The sequence below is a fragment of the Wolffia australiana genome, chromosome 9, assembly GCF_029677425.1.
Source record: "Wolffia australiana isolate 7733 chromosome 9, ASM2967742v1".
In the NCBI taxonomy this organism is placed as follows: Eukaryota; Viridiplantae; Streptophyta; class Magnoliopsida; order Alismatales; family Araceae; genus Wolffia; species Wolffia australiana.
Window position 1 is genome coordinate 5,271,134 of NC_135843.1, and position 20,496 is coordinate 5,291,629.

The 20,496-nt window shown below is 42.4% G+C and overlaps 1 protein-coding gene across 2 annotated transcripts in view; it reads right to left on the minus strand.

Annotated features, from left to right (window-relative positions):
- Positions 1-3,459, minus strand: part of LOC144708085 (BTB/POZ domain-containing protein SR1IP1-like) — a 5,798-nt gene extending 2,339 nt beyond the window's left edge. Inside the window, exons 1-5 of one of the 2 annotated variants that reach the window (XM_078581385.1) lie at positions 3,096-3,459; positions 2,636-2,705; positions 1,874-1,982; positions 1,181-1,726; positions 1-529 (exon numbers count right to left, since the gene is read on the minus strand). The exon at positions 1-529 is cut by the window's left edge and continues 2,339 nt beyond it. In XM_078581385.1, the coding sequence (XP_078437511.1) occupies positions 1-529; positions 1,181-1,726; positions 1,874-1,879 (1,081 nt within the window). In that variant the 5' untranslated portion in view covers positions 1,880-1,982; positions 2,636-2,705; positions 3,096-3,459. The remainder of the gene's footprint in view (positions 530-1,180; positions 1,727-1,873; positions 1,983-2,635; positions 2,706-3,095) is intronic. The other variant, XM_078581384.1, reaches the window with a different exon arrangement.
- Between the last annotated feature and the right edge of the window lie 17,037 nt (positions 3,460-20,496).

The following is a 20,496-nucleotide window of genomic DNA, read 5'->3' on the forward strand; positions in this document are numbered from 1 at the left end:
TCTGGGCTGCATGCGCGCACGCCTCTCGGCCCAGTTTCTGGCAGTCCATCACCCCGCACACTCGTCTCCTCTCTGCATCTGTTATCCCCGGGTGGGCCTTGAGGAAGATGTCCACTGCCCTGTACATGCCATCGTCCGTCTCTCCGTCCGGGATCAGCTCTGCGAAGCCGATGAATCCCGCCACCGTGAGGCTCGAATCCGACGCCACCTCCGCCAGGTAGGCCTCCATCAGAGGACCCACCTCGGCACCGCCGCCGCCGCCGTCGTCGAGGAAATGAAGGAGAATTCTCTGCACTGCGTCCACCTGGAGGGCGAGGAGGTCGTCTGCGACAGCCTGGTCAAGCTGGACGGCTATCCTCTTCTCCAGCTCTAGACGGCAGGCCACCGTCGTCTCCACCTTCATCGCCGCCCGTAGTAGCGTCGCCAGAAAGCTCACAGACATGGCGTCTCTCTCCCGTGGCAGCAGCCTCACCACTGTCTCCAGCGCCGCCCTCCTCTCGTGCGTCTCCCCGGCCTCCATCTTCTTCTCCTACACCAGAAGAGAGAGAAATGAATAAAGCCTGCAAAGCAACACTTGTTGAAATTAAGTGTTCTACCAGTGTGCTAAAAGCTGTAGCCGGTTGCTACGAAAACAGTTAACTAGGATCTGAAACCCTCGACCTGGCTCTGAGACCATTTGTTGGGACGCAGAGTCTGCCACAGTGATAAGAGCTGCAGCTGAAAGCAACGGTGCTACTTCTCGTCTTAAATTTTTTGAAAGTAAAAATTTAAGACGACGATATCGAAAAGGACAACGATATCGGATATCGTGACTGAAGCAACTGATATCCGATATCGTCATCCGATATCCGGATATGGGTAAAAACGGATATATGAACAGTACTGTCCGATAATCGATTCAGCATCTGTCCTGATACCATCATCCGATACCGGGTACAGGACGGGCGAACACTACTGCGAAGCAACACTTGTTGACATTAAGTGTTCTACCAATGTGCTAAAAGCTATAGCTGGTTACTATGAAAACAGTTAGCTAAGATTCAAACCCTCAACCTGGCTCTGATACCACTTGTTGCGACGTAGCAATCTATAGCTGAAAGCAAGGGTGCTACTTCTCGGCTTAAATTTTTTGAAGGAAGGTGCTGCATTCCGACAAAATTGAGGAAGAAAGATGGCATACCAGGGAGCGGAGGGATTTCTGGGCGTAGAGCATAAGGAGGGGGCCGAGGGGGCGGTGGTCAGGGGCGCGGCGGCGGATGGCAAGGACAAGGCGCTCGAAGGTACGGAAGCCGAGGGCAGTGAGCTCGTCAGCCCACCAGTCGCCGTCAGGCAGGGGGGTGACGTCACAGGCCATGGCGGCGACGGCGTCCACGCAGCGGGATATGAGGTTGGCCTCCTCGGCGGCGGGCAGGAGGGACTGGGCGTGACGGAGGACAGTGATGGCGGAGGGGAATTCAGTGAGGGCGCACTGGGAGAGGTAGGCGTCTGTGCGGGAGAGGAGGTTGTCGGGGGAGTAGGCGTCGGTCATGTCGAGGTAGTGGGCAGCACAGAGGAGCATGGCGGCGGAGTCGGCGGAGATGTCAAAGTCAATGCCATAGCAGAACTTGGCAGCCAGCTCGAAGGCCTCGGCGCCGCCAGGGATCTGGAGGTCGAGGAAGGCGAGGTCGGCGTCGGTGGACTCTGAGACCAGGCGCCGGATCAGGCCACACTTGGACACCAGTGGGAACTGAGGAATTCAAGAACAGACAAAGATCAGAAGTATAGTGCAGGGACGCGGACGGGACGGGACGAAAAAATCATCCCGTCCAAAGATACGGACGAGTTTCAGGACGAAAATTCGTCCCGGGAGGACTGGACGGGATGGTTTTCTTACCATCATATGAAAATTCGTCCCATCCTTCGTCCCTGTACTGAATCCGGACGTCGGACGGAACGAGATTCATCCCGTCCTGTCCATCATCCACGTCCGGGACGATCCGGAACTATAATCAGAAGGTAAGATGGGAATTCTAAATCATCAGAGGTCGCCTGGCTAGATCATCATCTTGCTTTGGTAGTTCATAAGAGAAAAACTGCAAACGGATTAATTAGCGGGTTTTGGAGGTGAAATTCTTTCAAAATTCTTGGAAAATCTGGTTATGGGGTTATAATTTCTTCCATTTTTTTACCGAAAACAGATGCGAGATGGAGTAGACTGGCTGGTTATGCCGGATCATCAAGAAAAATAAAACACAGCTCTGATCCGCGATGGTGAAGTTATTTTGAAAAACAATTCAAAAGTTCTTCGAAACACTGGCTTTCGAGCTGAAATTTCTTTCATTTTTAGCCGAAAACAGGAGCGAAGTGGACCTGGCTGGCTATGCAGGATCATCAAAGAACACATATCTACTTCTGGAAGTGAAATTCTTACAATTTTTCCCCGAAACTCTGGTTTTTTAAGGCAAAATTTCTTTTGAATTTTATCCAAAATAAAACAAGGCGAAGCAGACCTGATCCTTAAGATCTAATCCACAATCGGTTTCAAATCATCATCCATACGCATCCAAAAACTCCAGACACGATCGAAAATCGATCAACGAACCACGAAAGAAGAAGAAATTCAAAAAACAACGATCCGATCAAGAACACGCATTACCTTGTGCAGGGAGAAGGTCGCCCCGCCGGCGCGAACCGTGATGTCACTGGGGATCTCCTGGGAGAAGATCCTGCAAGAAAAAAACAAAAAAAAACCAAATTAGAATCAGAATCCGAATCCGAAGAAGACCAGGCTGGTTATGCCGGATCATTAAGAAAAATAAAACACAGCTCTGATCCGCGATGGTGAAGTTATTTGGAAAAACTATTCATAAGTTCTTCGAAACACTGGCTTTGGAGCTGAAATTTCTTTCATTTTCAGCCGAAAACAGGAGCGAAGTTGACCTGGCTTGCTGTGCAGGATCAGCAAAGAACACATATCTACTTCTGGAAGTGAAATTCTTGCAAATTTTTCGGGAAAATACTTCTTTCAAATTTTGCCAAAAAATAAAGCGAGGCGAAGCAGAATCCGAATCCGAAGAAGAAGAAGAAGAGGAACAATCGTAGGGCAGAAGAATAACCATTCGCTGGTTCTCTTCATGGCGGCGGACATGAGCTGGTGCTTCTTGGAGGCCACGGCGAAGTCGAATTCGCCCATTTCGGCGGGGGATTGAAAGGTGATCATCAATCGATCGATTGATGGGTTGAATGATCGATCGAAGGAGGAAGAATCAGATCAGCAGGGAGAGATGAAGAGGTCGATCATGGCGGAAGAGGGGAGAGCCACACAAGTGAAGTAGAGGGGGAGCTCGCTTCTGCCTCGTCCTTTTATGCAAGCGGGTGGGGGACCGTTCATCTGAACTTGTGGAAGGCGACTGAGAGTATCAGGCTAGAGAGAGAGAGAGAGGGAAGAGTAGAGATAGAGAGAGAGAGAGATAGAGATAGAGAGAGAAAGAGTGGGAGATAATGGTGGAGATTGAGAGAAAGTGAGAGGTAGAGAGGAAAGGAAAAGAGAGAGAGAGAGAGGGAAGAGTGGAGATAGAGAGAGAGAGAGAGAGGGAAGAGTAGAGATAGAGAGAGAGAGAGAGAGATAGAGATAGAGAGAGAAAGAGTGGGAGATAATGGTGGAGATTGAGAGAAAGTGAGAGGTAGAGAGGAAAGGAAAAGAGAGAGAGAGAGGGAAGAGTAGAGATAGAGAGAGAGATAGAGAGATAGAGATAGAGAGAGAAAGAGTGGGAGATAATGGTGGAGATTGAGAGAAAGTGAGAGGTAGAGAGGAAAGGAAAAGAGAGAGAGAGAGAGGGAAGAGTGGAGATAGAGAGAGAGAGAGGGAAGAGTAGAGATAGAGAGAGGTAGAGATAGAGATGATGGTGGAGATTGAGAGAAAGTGAGAGGGAGAGAGGAAAGGAAGAGAGAGAGATGTATAGGTAGAGATAGAGAGAGAAAAAAGAGTGGGAGATGATGGTGGAGATTGAGAGAAAGTGAGAGTAGGGCTTGACGGTCCCGGTCCGGTCCGGTTTTCTGGCATGTACCTAAACCTTACCTGAAGTTCGGTTCAGTTCCGGTCCGGTTCGGTCCCGGTTCGGTCCAGTCCAACCGGTGCCTAGTCCAAAATGTCAAAGCCTAAGTGAGAGGGAGAGAGGAAAGGAAGAGAGAGAGATCTAGAGGTAGAGATAGAGAGAGAAATAGAGTGGGAGATGATGTTGGAGATTGAGAGAAAGTGAGAGGGAGAGCGGGGAGAGTAGAGATAGAGAGAGGTAGAGATAGAGAGAGAAAATGTGTGGGAGATAATGGTGGAGATTGAGAGAAAAAGAAAGAGAAATAGGGAGAGACGGGGAAAGAGAGAGAGAGAGAGGTAGAGGTAGACAGAGATAATGAATGGGAGATAATGGTGGAGAATTGGAGATTGAGAAGAAAGAGAGAGAGGTAGAAGTAGAGGTAGAAAATGAGTGAAAGATAGTGGTGGAGATTGACGGAAAGAAAGAGATAGAGAGTAAGAGAGAAAGGGAAAGGGAGAGAGAAAGAGAGAGAGGGGGGGGAAGAGAGGGAAAGAGACGGGGGGGGGAAGAGAGGGAAAGAGACCGGGGGGGGGAAGAGAGAGGGAGAGAGAGAGGGATAGAGAAAGAGAGAGCGTGGGAAGAGAGAGGAAAAGAGAGAGAGAGAGAGAGAGAGAGAGAGAGAAAGAGCAAGAGAGAAGAGAGGGAAAGAGGGAAAAGAGAGAGAGAGCGTGGGAAGCCAGAGAGGAAAAGAGAGAGAGAAAGAGCAAGAGAGAGAGAGAGGGAAAGAGGAAAAAAGAGAGAGAGAGAGAGAGAGAGAGAGAGAGAGAGGGAGAGGGAGAGAAAGAGAGATGGAAAGAGAGAGAGAGAGAGAAAAAGAAAGAGAGAGAGGGAAAGAGAGAGAGAGAGAGAGAGAGAGAGAGAGAGAGAAAAAGAAAGAGAGAGAAAGAGAGAGAGGGAAAGAGAGAGAGAAAGGGAGAGAGAGGTAAAAGAGAGAAAGAGAGAGAGAGAGAGATAGAGAAAAGAGAGAAGGGGAAATAGAGAGAGAAAGAGAGTGGGCCGACTTGTACAGAGAGATATTATGATGAGATAGAGAGAAAGGGAGGCCGAGATAGATCAGTAGAGGCAGGAAGAAAAAATGAGTGAGATACAATGATGGAGATAGAGAGAGAAAGAGACTGAGATGGATGAATAGAAACACGGAGAGAAAATTAAAGTGGCCGAGAGAGACAATGCTTGAGAGAGATATAGAAATAAATATGTAGAGAGAGAGTGGAGAGAGAAAGAGAGTAGATGCTAAAGAGATAAAAGTAGAGAGAGAGTGGGGAGAGAGAGAGACGATGCTAAAGAGAAATATAGAGAGAGAAAGAGAGACAATGCTAAAGAGAGATGAAGATACATTTATAGATAAAGTAGAGAAAGAGAGAGAAAATGGAGGAGACAGATTGACAGGTGGAGACAATGATGGACCAGGTTGATCAAATAATAGAAAGGAAGAGAGAGAAAGATAGATTTATTAGAGTTAAATATATATAGAGAGAGAGAGAGACAAAGATAGTGGGAGATATGGATATGGACCAAGGATTCGACCAGATTGATCAAATGACATAGATAGAGATAATCTAAACGATATATAATTGAATATTGAGAGGGAGAGAGAAAGAGAGAGATGCTATGACTGAGATAGATAGAGAGAGTGGGAGAGTGAGAGGCCAATCAGAGAGAGAAATGTAGAGATGCAATGCTTGAGATAAAAAAGAGAAAGAGAGGAAGAGAGAGAGAGAGAAAGGTAGAGAGATGTAATGACTGAGATTGAGAGAGAAAAGGTTGAGAGATGCTATCACTGAGATAGAGAGAGAAAGAGAGGGAAAGAGAGAGAGAGGGCCAAATTGAGAGATAGAAAGGTAGGGAGATGCTATCACTGAGATAGAGAGAGAGAGAGAGAAAGAGAGGGAAAGAGAGAGAGGGCCAAGAAGAGAGAGAACGGTAGAGGGATGCAATGATTGAGATAAAAAAGAGGAAGTGAGGAAGAGAGAGAGAGAGAGGTAGAGAGATGTCATGACTAAGATTGAGAGTGCTAGGACCAAATTGAGAGAGAAAGGTAGAGAGATGCTATCACTGAGATAGAGAGAGAAAGAGAGGGAAAGAGAGAGAGGGCCAAATTGAGAGATAGAAAGGTAGAGAGATGCTATCACTGAGATAGAGAGGGAAAGAGAGAGAGGGCCAAATTGAGAGATAAAAAGGTAGAGAGATGCTATCACTGAGATAGAGAGAGAAAGAGAGGGAAATAGAGAGAGGGCCACGAAGAGAGAGAAAGGTAGAGAGATGCTATCGCTGAGATAGAGAGAGAAAGAGACGGAAAGAAAGAGAGAGAGAGAGAGGGCCAATAAGAGAGAGAAAGGTAGAGAAATGCAATGATTGAGATAAAAAAGAGAGAGGGCCAAGAAGAGAGAGAGAGAAAGGTAGAGAGATGCAATGATTGAGATAAAAAAGAGAGAAAGGGCCAAGTAGAGAGAGAGAGAGAAAGGTAGAGAGATGCAATGACTGAGATGGCTAACTAGAAAGAGAGAAAGGTAGAGAGATGCAATGTCTGAGAGAGAGAAAGAGGGCGAAGTAGAGAGAGAAAGGTAGAGAGATGCTATGACTGAGATAGAGAGAGAGAGAAGTAGAGAGACTGATATAGATCAGAGGTTGGACCAGACTGATCAAACACTAGAGAAGAAAATAGAGAGAGGTAGAGATCGATCGGCAAAGAGAGATATATAATTAAATATTAAGAGAGAGAGAGAGAGAGAAAGGTAGAGAGATACTTTTATGAGATAGAGAGAGAGGGACAATGATAGAAAGAGAGGGAGAGACAACGGTAGAGAGAGAAAGGGGTCAAAGATTCGACCAGGCTGATCGAATGAGCCGTGGATCTTCCTCGCCATCCATTCAATTTTATAAATGAATCAGATCGATCCAAGTTGCGACTCCGCGGCGATTGGAACCGGAGAATCAATCTATAAATAGTATAAACATACAAGGTGGAGACTGAAGCTTGGCTAATCGCATATTTATTTACGGGACCGATTCAATAACGTAAGAAATAAAATATATACGAGGTATATTACCTTATTCCCCTCCCACTTTGCTATCATTTCATCTTTCTCTCTCTCTCTATCTCTCTGTCTATCTATCTATCTCTCTACTCTCTCTCTATCTTTCCCTTTCTCTCTTTCTCTTTCTCTTTCTCTTCCTCTCTCTCTTTCCCTTTCTCTCTTTCCCTTTCTCTCTTTCTCTTCTTCTCTCTCTTTCCCTTTCTCTCTTTCCCTTTCTCTCTTTCTCTTCCGCTCTCTCTCTCCCTTTCTCTCTTTCTCTTTCTCTTCCTCTCTCTCTTTTCCTTTCAATTTCTCTTCTTTTCCTCTCTCTCTTTCCCTTTCTCTTTCTCTTCCGCTCTCTCTTTTCCTTTCTCTCCTTCTCTTCCGCTCTCTTTCCCTTTCTCTCTTTCTCTTTCTCTTCCTCTCTCTCTTTCCCTTTCTCTTCCTCTTTCTCTTCCTCTCTCTCTTTCCCTCTCTCTCTCTTTCCATCTCTCTCTCTTTTCCTTCTCTCTCTCTCTCCCTCTCTCTCTCTTTTCCTCTCTCTCTTTCGTTTTCTCTCCTTATCTCTCTCTCTCTTTCTCTCTCTCTCTCTCTCTCTCTCTCTCTCTCTCTCTCTCTCTCTCTCTCTCTCTCTCTTTCCATCTCTCTCTCTCTCTCTCTCTTCCTCTCTTCCTCTCTCTTTTTCCATCTCTCTCTCTCTTTTCCTTCTCTCCCTTTCGTTTTCTCTCCTTATCTCTCTCTTTCTCTTCCTCTTTCTTTTTCCCTCTCTCTCTCTCTCGTATATATTTTATTTCTTACATAAGAGAGTCTGTCCCCACAAATAAATATGCGATTACCAAGCTTCAGTCTCCACCTTGTATGTTTATACTATTTATAGATTGATTCTCCTGTTCCAATCGCCGTGGAGTCGCAACTTGGATCGATCTGATTGATTTATAAAATTGAATGGATGGCGAGGAAGATCCACGGCTAATTTGATCAGCCTCATCGAATCTTTATCCCCTTTCTCTCTCTACCATTGTCTCTCCCTCTCTTTCTACCACTGTCCCTCTCTCTTTATCTCTACATATATATATACATATATCGCATCACAAAAGCTCTCTACCTTTTCTCTCTACTCATGCCACTCTCTCTCTCTCTCTCAATATTTAACTCTGTATCACATCTCACGAATTCACACAAAAGATTGAGAGCAGAGACGGAGGGGAGAGAGTGAGAGAGAGAGAAATGATAAAGAGAGAGAGAAAGAGAGTATCCTAGAGAGGGAAGAATGAGCCGGAGAGAGAGTAAGGAGAAAGACAGAGAAGAGAGAGAGAGAAGAGGATGAGAGAGATGAGCTACAGAGAGTGAGGGGGGGATAGAACCTCGCAGGTGGTATGCGTAGTGTTTCATTCCCGTCCGAGGATACGAACGAATATCAGGACAAAAATTCTTCCGGGGACCACCGGACGGGACGATTATCGTCCCATTGGACGAAAAAATCCTCCGTCCGGAAGTCTCCTGACGATGGACAGACGAATATGGACGGAAAACTGTCGAATTTACATCCGACGGTTGAGATGTTGCCACGTTGCCTCGCTAGGACAATTTATAATATTTATAATGCATTAAAAATATATAATGTTTTTTTCGTCTGGGACGAATTTCGAGACAAAAATTCATCCTGGGAGGACTGGACAGGACGAAAAATCGTCCCGAGATTATTAGATGGGACGGCTTTTTTGTCGGTGGACGAAAAACGGGACGAAATTCGTCCCGTCCCGTCCTTCGTCCATGTCCGGGACGATCCGGAACTATATTCCCAATGCATGGCCAAGTAAAATACAGTATCTCTTGGTTTTACTAAAAAGGCTTTAAGAAGAGGGTGTTGAAGCAACATGTCTCCTCGGGACCTCCGTCAATCCTCCTCGAGGTACTCCAGCCGTCACTGCTGCCTACAGTACAAGCATCAGCGTCCAACAGTCATTAGAACATTCCACAACGGTTATAATATCTCATCAGGACAGCCGACGCCCGACACATCCCATGTCGTCAGATGGTGTCGCCGTCTACCGTTGTCAGGCGATCATGATGACTCTGCATGAAGATGCGTCATCATGAAGACGGCGGCCTTACCGTCATTAAGACAGAAACAACCCTTTCTCTTCCTTCTCAACTCTATATAAAGACTCTTATGGTTTCGCTGTTGATTATGGGATTTTCTTCTTATCCCACTCTGTGCTATCTCGTTCTCCTTTTCTTCTTCTTTGAGTAACAAGTCTCTCTTCTTCAAGTTCTCTCTTTCCTACCTCGTTCTTAATCAGAGGGCAGATAAGAGTATCTCTCGTTCAGTGAGAGACAAACGCGAGAGAGAGAGAGAAGAGTGATAGAGAGAGAGAGAGACAGAGAAGACCGCGAGAGGGAGAGAGGGAGAGAGAGGAAAGAGAGACAGAAACAGAAGAGCTTGGAGCGAGAGAGAAGACCGCGAGAGAGAAATAGGAAAAAGAGAGGAAAGAGAGACAGAGACAGAAGTGCTTGGAGCGAGAGAGAAGACCGCGAGAGAGAAAGAGGGAGAGATAGGAAAGAGAGAGAGAGAGGAAAGAGAGAGAGAGAGAGAGAGAGAGAGAGCGAGAGAGAGATAAGAGCCTTAAAAAAATTGCAGGTAATCGCACATTGGAAGTGAGAGCCTTAAAAGACCAACCCTCCTCTTTACTGATCGATCTCTAGTTCTCTCTCTCTATCTTTGCTATTATTTGATCAATCAGGTCCAATTTCTGACCCAATCAATCTCTCCACCGTTGTCTCTCTTTATCTCTACTCTCTCTATCTCTCTCTCCTCTCATTGTATCTCTCTCTATCTCTGTCTCTCTCCTCTCTCTATCTCTCTCTACTCTCTCTACTCTCTCTACTTCTGTTTCTCTCCTCTCTCTACTCTCTCTATCTCTGTTTCTCTCCTCTCTCTATCTCTCTCTTTCCTCTCCTCTCTCTATCTCCCTCTTCTCTCTATATAAAAATATCTCTATATCTTTCTCATCTCCTCTCTCTATCTCTGTCTCTCTCCTCTCTTTATATCTCTGTCTCCTCTCTCCCTTTACGCTCTTCTCTTTATCTCTCTCCTCTCCGCTATCTATCTCTGTCTCTCTTCTCTCTATATATACATATCTCTCCTTTCTTTATCTCTCTCTCTTCTCTTTATATTTCTGTCTCCTCTCTCTATCTCTCTCTCTCCATTCTTTATCTTTGTCTCTCTCCTCTCATTATCTCTACCTGGCTCCTCTCGTACTCTATCTCCTCTCCACACCCTCTCTCTCTTATCTCTATCTCCCTCTCCTTCCTCGACTCTCTCTATCTCTATCTCTCTCATATTTATGCATCAAATTTATTGTAGTCTTTTCGTTTGTTGTATAAATTATGCTATTTGGTGCCTCATTATCCTTTGGCCTTTCTCTTTTGATACCATTGTTGTGCTTCATATTGCTCATTCATTATTTATAAATTAGCTCCTCTCTTTCCCCCAAGTCTGATATGTTGGTTTCCCTGGTCGTCTTCAGCTGCCCCGATCAAAGACTCTACGGGTACAAGATTACAATGTATATAACAAACAATACAGAAAATGGTGTACCAGTTTGAAAAACAAGGTAGATTATTCCACAATTTCATGAGAAACCTCCAATGATCTCACTTCTCTTCTATTGGATAGTACATCAATGGGGCTATTCAAAACACATCCACTTATGTTGATTCCAAGATGTTAATTCTGAACTACAATATGATGTCATGATTTGGATGCTTGATTGTAATGTGAAACTAAGGCATGTACTTCAGTCATACTGTATCATGAAAATTATGTGATACTACTATAGATTGAATAATGAAATCATAATATAATGACATGCAACATATGCACAAAAAGGTCTTTGCATGAAATAATTACACCTTGGAATGTCAATTATTCTTGTGTTGAGTCCATATAGTCTTTAATTATGTATGGGATCCCATCTTCTCCATCCGATTGCTTCCTCATGTATTGAGCAGTAATTCCAATAAATTCAAAATTTTAATTTCCTTGATGTTTAACTACATGATTAGCAAAGGAATCAGCTGTATAATTTCCTTCATGAAAGATATGTTTAATGCAAAATATTTTTGGGAGATAAGAAATCATTTTGATCCACCGCGATTGTAATTTCCATGATTTTCATTCTTGCTTACTTATCATATGCCATAAAGCTGTGGAATTTGTTTCTACAATAATACCCTCAATTCCAATTTGATCACAAATTATCATATATAGATATATATATCTTTTAAATACTTTCTAAGCAGTTTATTAATTTAAATAATTTAGAAATAAATTATTTAAAGGTGAAATAAATTGCAGAAAATTCTGAAAAAACTCAAGAAAATTGTCTCTAATTTTATTAACTCAAATAAATCAAAATAAAAATTATTTAAGGTTGGTAAAATTATGAAAAATATAATAATTTAAGAGTTAAATTATTATAGCCTTCAATAAAATTTGAAAAAATATTTAAAATGTTTAAATGGTTATTTCTTGAATTTTTAAGCATGAAAGTCATGCTTCTTTGCTATATTTTTATAAGTATTTAAATAATTGTTTTATATTGCATTTGTTATGTGATTTCATTTGTGATATAAATATGTGGCATGATGAATGTGATGTGGAAAATCAAAACTTAGGTGGACAAAATGTAGGTTCCCTTAAGTTAGTGGACCTATGAGATTGGAATGTGGAGTTGACAATATGAGATAGTCAACTTACACTCACACATACAAATTCATACACCACACATGATTTAGGGAAAATGTTAATATGAGATATTACATGTGTGTATGTCATCGATGAGACCATATCAAAATCCCTCTCTTTAAAATCTGAGCCGCAACGCAAAAGTGAGGAACTTAAGCATGGTCCTCCGTCGTTATAGTCTTTTGATCCAAGTCCCATTAAGCTAGGTTGGTGGAGTCAACTCCAGACTTACTTCTTCGAGAGGCGGAACTAAGAACTAGCGTATGACACGAGGTCGAGATAGAGGAACCGTATAGTTTGGTGGGGGTATACTCCAGGATTACATGCAAATCTATTTTTGACAGGCAAGGTATACTCCATGCCTCATGGGCGTTGGGGACTAAAATATGATTGGATATTGCAAAGGGTTGCAAGTCCCATGAGATGGGTGTTCAATAATGTGTATTATGATTGGTGGGGATATACTCCAGATCGTATTACACATGTTGAAATTCCGATCCCCACTAGGAGATAGTCGCTTTTTCCGCTTCTGTACACTTGAGGGTTGTATGGAATGATGAATTTTAGTGGGAGCTATTTATATTCGATGAACTTAGATAAACATGGTAGTGTGATTGGCTTGACGGCCACATAATATCCATCAGTATTCTGCTGACATATTTGTTCTTGACGAATAATAATGTGAAAAGGTAAAAATCTTTTTATAATTACAATCTCGTAAAATACCCCGCGCTTACCCTAGGGTTACCTTTGGAAGCCCCATCTCCATTTAACTTGTACATGGATGTAATGGGTGGAACCAAGTAAATAAATTTTACTTGATGAATATACATGATATGACCAATGGGAAGATTCTAATTCTGTAAACCCACCAATTCTTGTTTAGAAGTGACCTTCAAAGGTTTGATAATCTAATCCATAGTCTTAATCCATAACTTTACAGATTCCATGATAGATAAATATCCTCTACTTCTATTTTCCCACATGTGGTAATTTCTTTTCTTCCATATCTCTCTCTCTCTCTCTCTCTCTCTCTCTCTCTCTCTCTCTCTCTCTCTCTCTCTCTCTCTCTCTCTCTCTCTCTCTCTCTCTCTCTCTCTCTCTCTCTCTCTCTCTCTCTCTCTCTCTCTCTCTCTCTCTCTCTCTCTCTCTCTCTCTCTCTCTCTCTCTCTCTCTCTCTCTCTCTCTCTCTCTCTCTCTCTCTCTCTCTCTCTCTCTCTCTCTCTCTCTCTCTCTCTCTCTCTCTCTCTCTCTCTCTCTCTCTCTCTCTCTCTCTCTCTCTCTCTCTCTCTCTCTCTCTCTCTCTCTCTCTCTCTCTCTCTCTCTCTCTCTCTCTCTCTCTCTCTCTCTCTCTCTCTCTCTCTCTCTCTCTCTCTCTCTCTCTCTCTCTCTCTCTCTCTCTCTCTCTCTCTCTCTCTCTCTCTCTCTCTCTCTCTCTCTCTCTCTCTCTCTCTCTCTCTCTCTCTCTCTCTCTCTCTCTCTCTCTCTCTCTCTCTCTCTCTCTCTCTCTCTCTCTCTCTCTCTCTCTCTCTCTCTCTCTCTCTCTCTCTCTCTCTCTCTCTCTCTCTCTCTCTCGCTCTCTCTCTCTCTCGCTCTCTCTCTCTCTCTCTCTCTCTCTCTCGCTCTCTCTCTCTCTCTCTCTCTCTCTCTCTCTCTCTCTCTCTCTCTCTCTCTCTCTCTCTCTCTCTCTCTCTCTCTCTCTCTCTCTCTCTCTCTATCTCACTCTCTCTCTCTCTCTCTCTCTCTCTCTCTTTCTCTCACTCTCTCTCTCTCTCTCTCTCTCTCTCTCTCTCTCTCTCTCTCTCTCTCTCTCTCTCTCTCTCTCTCTCTCTCTCTCTCTCTCTCTCTCTCTCTCTCTCTCTCTCTCGATATATATATATCTATGCTCTCTCTATCTCTGTCTCATATATATATGTATGTGTATCTCTATCTCTATTTCTCCTCTATCTCTATTTATATCTCTATCTTTCTCTCCTCTCTTTGTCTCTCTCCTCTCTCTCTATATCTCTTTATATCTCTCTATATAAATATATTACGTTGGACATTTAGGACCGAGGACCGGTTTGATTGGATCAAACCGGGACCGTACGTCCTCCATTTGAGGGTGGACTAGCTTGTCAAACAGGTTTAGGCCCAAGGGTCAAATTGGATCGGAATCAGAAGTATATTATTTAATATTTTTATAAAATTGTAAAAATATCAAATCCATCTTGACAGAGAGGTTTCTATTTAGCTCAGCATAGACGCCATATATTTGACCATATGTGAACATCCACTTGATATGTAACATTACTGTGAACATAAATTTTCTACTTTGACTTTGAAATCAACTAGTCAACCTAACCAGAAAGGGACTGATCCAGACCGGACTAGGACGGAACAAGAATGGACCGCAACTGGAGTGAAGTTTCGATAAGGTTCAGGTTTTTGCTAAAAACTCACACCAGATTGGGACTGCCAAACCCTATATATGTTTACTCTTCTCTCCTCTCTCTCTCTTCACTTCATATATTTTTCTCCTCTCTATATCGCTCTTTCCTATCTATCTCTATCTCTTTGTTGGGTTCTAGAGGCCTTGATATGGATGAACACAAGGACTCCATGCAATGTACGATTTATAACGTAGTCAAAACGACATAAAAAAAACATGTAACGAATCACCTCAGCGTGGATCACATCTATGATGCTTGATGGATATTGTGTGGCCTTCAAGAAAAATCATACCATCATGTTTTTTATTTAAGTTCATTGAATAAAATATGAGTTCAATATTATGCAAGTGTGATGTTTATAATGAAGTCCATGAATACATGAAATGACATTATGAATTTTGATGATCGCATAATATAGTGATCTCTAGTCTTTAAACATGTATTCTAAATATTCTCATTCAATGGATAGTAGAGATAGACATCAAATTATCCAGATAGAATAATACTAAGTGATCTTAGTAATACGATGAGTATAACTGATCCTAATGGCTATTAGTGTGGCGACACTATGGACATATAGTGGGTGCTCTTTGGAGAAAGAGTTCATTGAATCGATCTGAAGAACCCCTAAATGATATTATACTTAAACGTCAAATAGGTTGATTCATGTCACAATTGTACAAGCGATCCATTGACCTGAGCCACCAAGGACATCTTGTAGATGGACTACTACATTTTGACTACGACTTAGGGGTAACTAATAATGAGATTCAAAAAAATCATAACTCAGATCTAGTAAGAAGCTCAAGGAGATGATTAATTGTTCAAGACGAAATCATCTGCCCTCAATATAAGAGGAGATGGGCTCAAGGAAAATGATGCAGCAAATCTCTAGTCAGGGTAGTGAGGATATTATAGAAGACATTCTCTAGTGATCCATGTTACGCATCATTACTAATTGAATGACTGATTAGGGTTTGATGATCAACCATACCTTCAGTCATTCAAGAGTCTCATGCGAATGATGGATCATACATATACGGTAACCAATGATGGTAAATATTCTATGATTGTGTTCGAACACTACTCGGTATCTTCTAGACTACGAGGTGTAGCTTTGCACTCCACACGTTGGAAACTTAATCTATCAATTGTATTAAATTGAACATTAGTTAGTTAATTTGTATTATGATATAGTTAATTAATAGGGTTGGTCAATAATTATTATTAAGCCCCTAAAGTTAGTAACTAGAATGATACATGGGCCTTGAGGGTCACATGCATAATATCGTAGGGGCATCGGTTATTATGTTTTAGTTAATGGGTTTTTGAGAATAATTTTAAGTGAAATACAAATAGGGAAAGGGGTACCCATTTTAGGGACCAAGGCCAACCAGAATTGGTAGCTTCCCCCCCCCCTTTTCTCCACTCTAACCCCTTCTCCACTCAACTAAGGAGGGAGTCTTCATGGTGAGAAAATCTTCATGATTTTCAATAAGAGTTGAAGAAGTGGAGATCTAAGAGCAACATGATCACGTGGATACTTCTAGAAGCTGGGCACGTGAACAACTTTGAAATGATCTCCGAGTGGGAAGGTCAATGGTGGAACAAATTCACCACAATGTATATATGATGTGTTGATTTCATAGATCGATATGGAATCAAAATTGCTTCCATTCTATGAATAACTTATTTTCCATGATTGAACCAAGGCACACAAACCAACAATTCCTTTGGTTCTCAAACGAGTCGTGTGGAGCTTCTCTTGAGTGTATCCTCAATAAGTATCCACGCAGTCCTTGACATGTCGAATCTCCTCCTTCATGTTAACAAACTCCATTAAACCTCTGTCATTGTCTTTACATCATCATGATCGCATCAGGATTGGAGAGGAGTTGTGGCGAGAAGGGAGAAGAAGGGGGAGGCCTTAGAACAATTTTGGCCTAAGTGAATTCTGTTCGCGGCCTTCCCCTATTTATACTTATTGGGTATTTTTTATGAAACCCCAAAAATTAAGTATATCTTCTGACATCCACAAGACCATTTACGTGTGGCCCTCTAGTGGCCCAATAACCTTTATTGGCCTTCTCAACTAATTAACTATATCATCATATAGATTAATTAATGTCTAATCAATTTAATCCAATCAATAAGTTGAGTCTCCAACCCGTGAGGTTCCAAATGTGTATCAACTCACTCATGGAAACTATTTGTCATCTGTTACCGTGGTTGTATAGTCCCTCATCTACTTGATGCTCCTATGATGACTTAGGGTGTGGTCTATTGTCAAACCCTAATCAGTCATCTTAGTTAGTCCTTATGCATTTAGAAATCATCAGAGAACTCTTCTATGATATTTCATTACCTTGGTCGAGGACTTCATCACATCATCTTCCTTGAGTTGTCTCCTCTTATACTAAGGGTGGAGGATCCCATTTTGACCACTGAATTGTCTTCATGAACTTCTCGATACACTCAAACTAAGACTACTTAGAATCCATGATTAGTGTCCCTTGCCCCTACCCGCATTTGGCGACAGATTGTTCGTTGGCATTCACTGCCAATCGGCACCCTCAAGCTGAATGTGGATGGTGCGGCCAAAGAGAATCCTGGTCCAGCTAGAGGGGGCGATATCCTCTGTGACCATACAGGGAATATTATCTTTGCTTTTTCGTCCTTCTATGGCATTCAGACTAATATAGTAGTCGAGGCTATGGCGATACATGATGGTTTACTCCTCTGTGAGGAACGAAAACTTCACAATATCATCGTAGAATTAGACTCACATGTATTAGTGGACATGCTTCGTGCAAGTAAATGCTCCCAGTGGAAGCTTCAATGGGTCTGGCAGGACATCATGCGGCACCGCCCTCGCAAAACTAGTGTTCTTCAGGTGCTATGCGAGGGAAATTAGACAACAAATGCTCTTGCCAACCACGCAGTATACACATGTACTCCTACCTCCTTTTTCTTTTCTTGGCAGGAACTCCATCCGGCAGCTCGTGGATGCTAATGCGTGGAACGCCTTGGCTTGCCAGATCTTCGCATGCATCGCACACTATCGAAGGAGAGGCCACGAGAGTGGCGGATTGCATGGAGGGATGACGGCGAGAGAACTCACCCTCTTGCCTGATCGTCTAATTTGCTGAGCACCTCAATGCTGACATCTATAGATGGCAGGTTGGACTGCACTCCATGCATCGCCTTTGCTACGCTGCCTCCCCATACTCCTGTTGGCATGCATACATCTCTTGGAGATTTGCCCCCACGATTGGCGTCTTGCATGAAGCGCGGGAGGTGGAGCGCTCGCTCTCCCAACTTATTGATGTCCCCGCCATGCACCTCATCGATGACACTTCTCGACGGCGGGGAGAGCTACACACTCTATGCATCATCACCGCCGTGGGGGATTTCAGAGACATACCTGGCACGATCGACCTTCTTAGAGCACCTGCCAGGTATCACTTATGTATATTTTCCCTTTCCTGTCTATGGGAGTGGACGAGTGGGATCCGAGTGTAATTGGGATATTTGTGCTCACTCCATGCCTAAAAACATTGATAAACAATCTACTTTATACATAAAACCCCTATGAGTGGCATCCAGGGCACGGTTGGATTGGTCTACGAGCATAACCGCAGGGTTGGACGTACCCGGCACCGTGTTTTTGCCAATAAAAAAAAGAATCCATGATTAGAGACTCGTAGGTCATGCTTAAAGTACAATTGTCTGTCCACAAGATGTCTTTGGTGTCTCAAGTCTAAGGATCACTTACACAACCATGATGTAAATCAACCTGATTGACAGTTTAGTATAATACCATTTAGGGTTTTGTGCATATCAATTCAGTCAAATCTTACCACTAAAGAGCACCCACTATCCATCTTTAGTCTACACACTTATGACTATAAGACTGGCCATATTCATCATATGAGTAAGGCTAGATAGTACTATTCTATCCAGAAGCTTAGATGTCTTTATTGAGGATCCTTCAAACAAGAATATTTAGAACACATGCTTAAAAACTAGTAATCTGCGTATGATGAACATGGAACGAGATATGGAATGTGTGATTGGCTTGCTAACCATATATATTTCCATCACTCTTTTCCCTCTCTATACATCTCTCTCCTCTCTCTATCTATCTCCTCTCTCTATCTCTATCTCTCCTATTTATTCTCTCTCTATCTCTATCTCCCTCCCCTCTCCGCCCTCTTTTTCTCCTCTCATCTCTCTATCTCTCCCTCTTTTCTCTCTATCTCTCGTCTCTAATGTTCTCTCTCTATCTATCTCTATCTCTCATCTCTAATGTTCTCTCTCTATCTATCTCTATCTCTCATCTCTAATGTTCTCTCTCTATCTCTCCTATCTCATGTTCTCTTTCTTTCTCTCTCTATCTTTCTCTACGTCTCTCTATCTCTCTTCTTCTCTCTATCTCTCCTCTCCCTTTTTCTCCTTCTATCTCTCTCTATCTTTCTCTATCTTTCTCTATGCCTCTATATCTCTCATGTTCTCTCTCTATCTCTCCTCTCTCCTGTTCTCTCTCTATCTCTCCTCTCTCTTTTTCTCTTTTTATCTCTCTATATCTTTCTCTGTGTCACTCTATCTCTCGTGTTCTCTCTCTATCTCTCACTATCTTCCTCTATGTCTCTCTATCTCTCCTCTCTCTTGTTATCTCTCTCTATCTTTTTCTATGTCTCTATCTCTCCTCATTGTTCTCTCTCTATTTGTATCTATCTCTCCTCTTTGCTCTCCTCTCTCTATCTCTCATCTCTCTTGTTCACTCTCTATTTGTCTCTATCTCTCCTCTTTGCTCTCCTCTCTCTATATCTCATCTCTCTTGTTCTCTCTCTATTTGTCTCTATATCTCCTGTTCACTTTCCTCTCTCTATATCATCTCTCCTGTTCTCTCTCTATTTGTCTCTATATCTCATGTTTACTTTCCTCTCTCTATATCATCTCTCATGTTCTCTCTCTATTTGTCTCTATATCTCATGTTTACTTTCCTCTCTCTATATCATCTCTCATGTTCTCTCTCTATTTGTCTCTATATCTCATGTTTACTTTCCTCTCTCTATATCATCTCTCATGTTTTCTCTCTATTTGTCTCTATATCTCCTGTTTACTTTCCTCTCTCTATATCATCTCTCATGTTCTCTCTCTATTTGTCTCTATATCTCATGTTTACTTTCCTCTCTCTATATCATCTCTCATGTTCTCTCTCTATTTGTCTCTATATCTCCTGTTTACTTTCCTCTCTCTATATCATCTCTCCTGTTCTCTCTCTATTTGTCTCTATCTCTCCTCTTTGCTCTCCTCTCTCTATCTCATCTCTCCTGTTTACTTTCCTCTCTCTATATCATCTCTCCTGTTCTCTCTCTATTTGTCTCTATCTCTCCTCTTTGCTCTCCTCTCTCTATCTCATCTCTCCTGTTTTCTCTCTATTTGTCTCTATATCTCCTGTTTACTTTCCTCTCTCTATATCATCTCTCCTGTTCTCTCTCTAGTTGTCTCAATCTCTCCTCTTTCCTCTCCTCTCTCTATCTCATCTCTCCTGTTTTCTCTCTATTTCTCTCTATTTCTCTCTATATCTCCTGTTTACTTTCCTCTCTCTATATCATCTCTCCTGTTCTCTCTCTATTTGTCTCTATCTCTCCTCTTTGCTCTCCTCTCTCTGCCTCTCTCTATCTCTCATCACTCATGTTCTCTCTCTATCTCTTTCTATCTCTCATCTCTTGTGTTCTCTCTATCTGTCTTTATATATCCTCAACGCCTCCACTCTCTATCTCTCCTTTTTCCTCTCCTCTCTATCTATCTCTATCTCTATTTTCTCTATGTCTATCTTCTCTCTCCTATTGCTTCTCTCTCCTCTCTCCTCTCTATCTTCTCTCTCTCATGTGTCCTGTCCTCTCTCTTGTCTCTTTTTGTGGCTTTAATTTATTTTTAAGGATTTTTTGACATAATATTCTGAAAGAGATTAATTTTCTGATTCGAAGTATATTTTTTATGAATTTGTTGACCTAATATTTATAGAGATATGAATTTTCTGAGTCAAATATATATAAATAATATTTTTATGACTTAGTACTATTTTATAATGATTTTTTAAATTATTTGTTGTGTTAAAAAAATTTCCCGTCATATTTCGACATTCAATTCGTAGGATGGCGGTCGATCACGAGTGTCTGCAATGATTAGTTGCTCTAATCATTGCAAAAAGATGC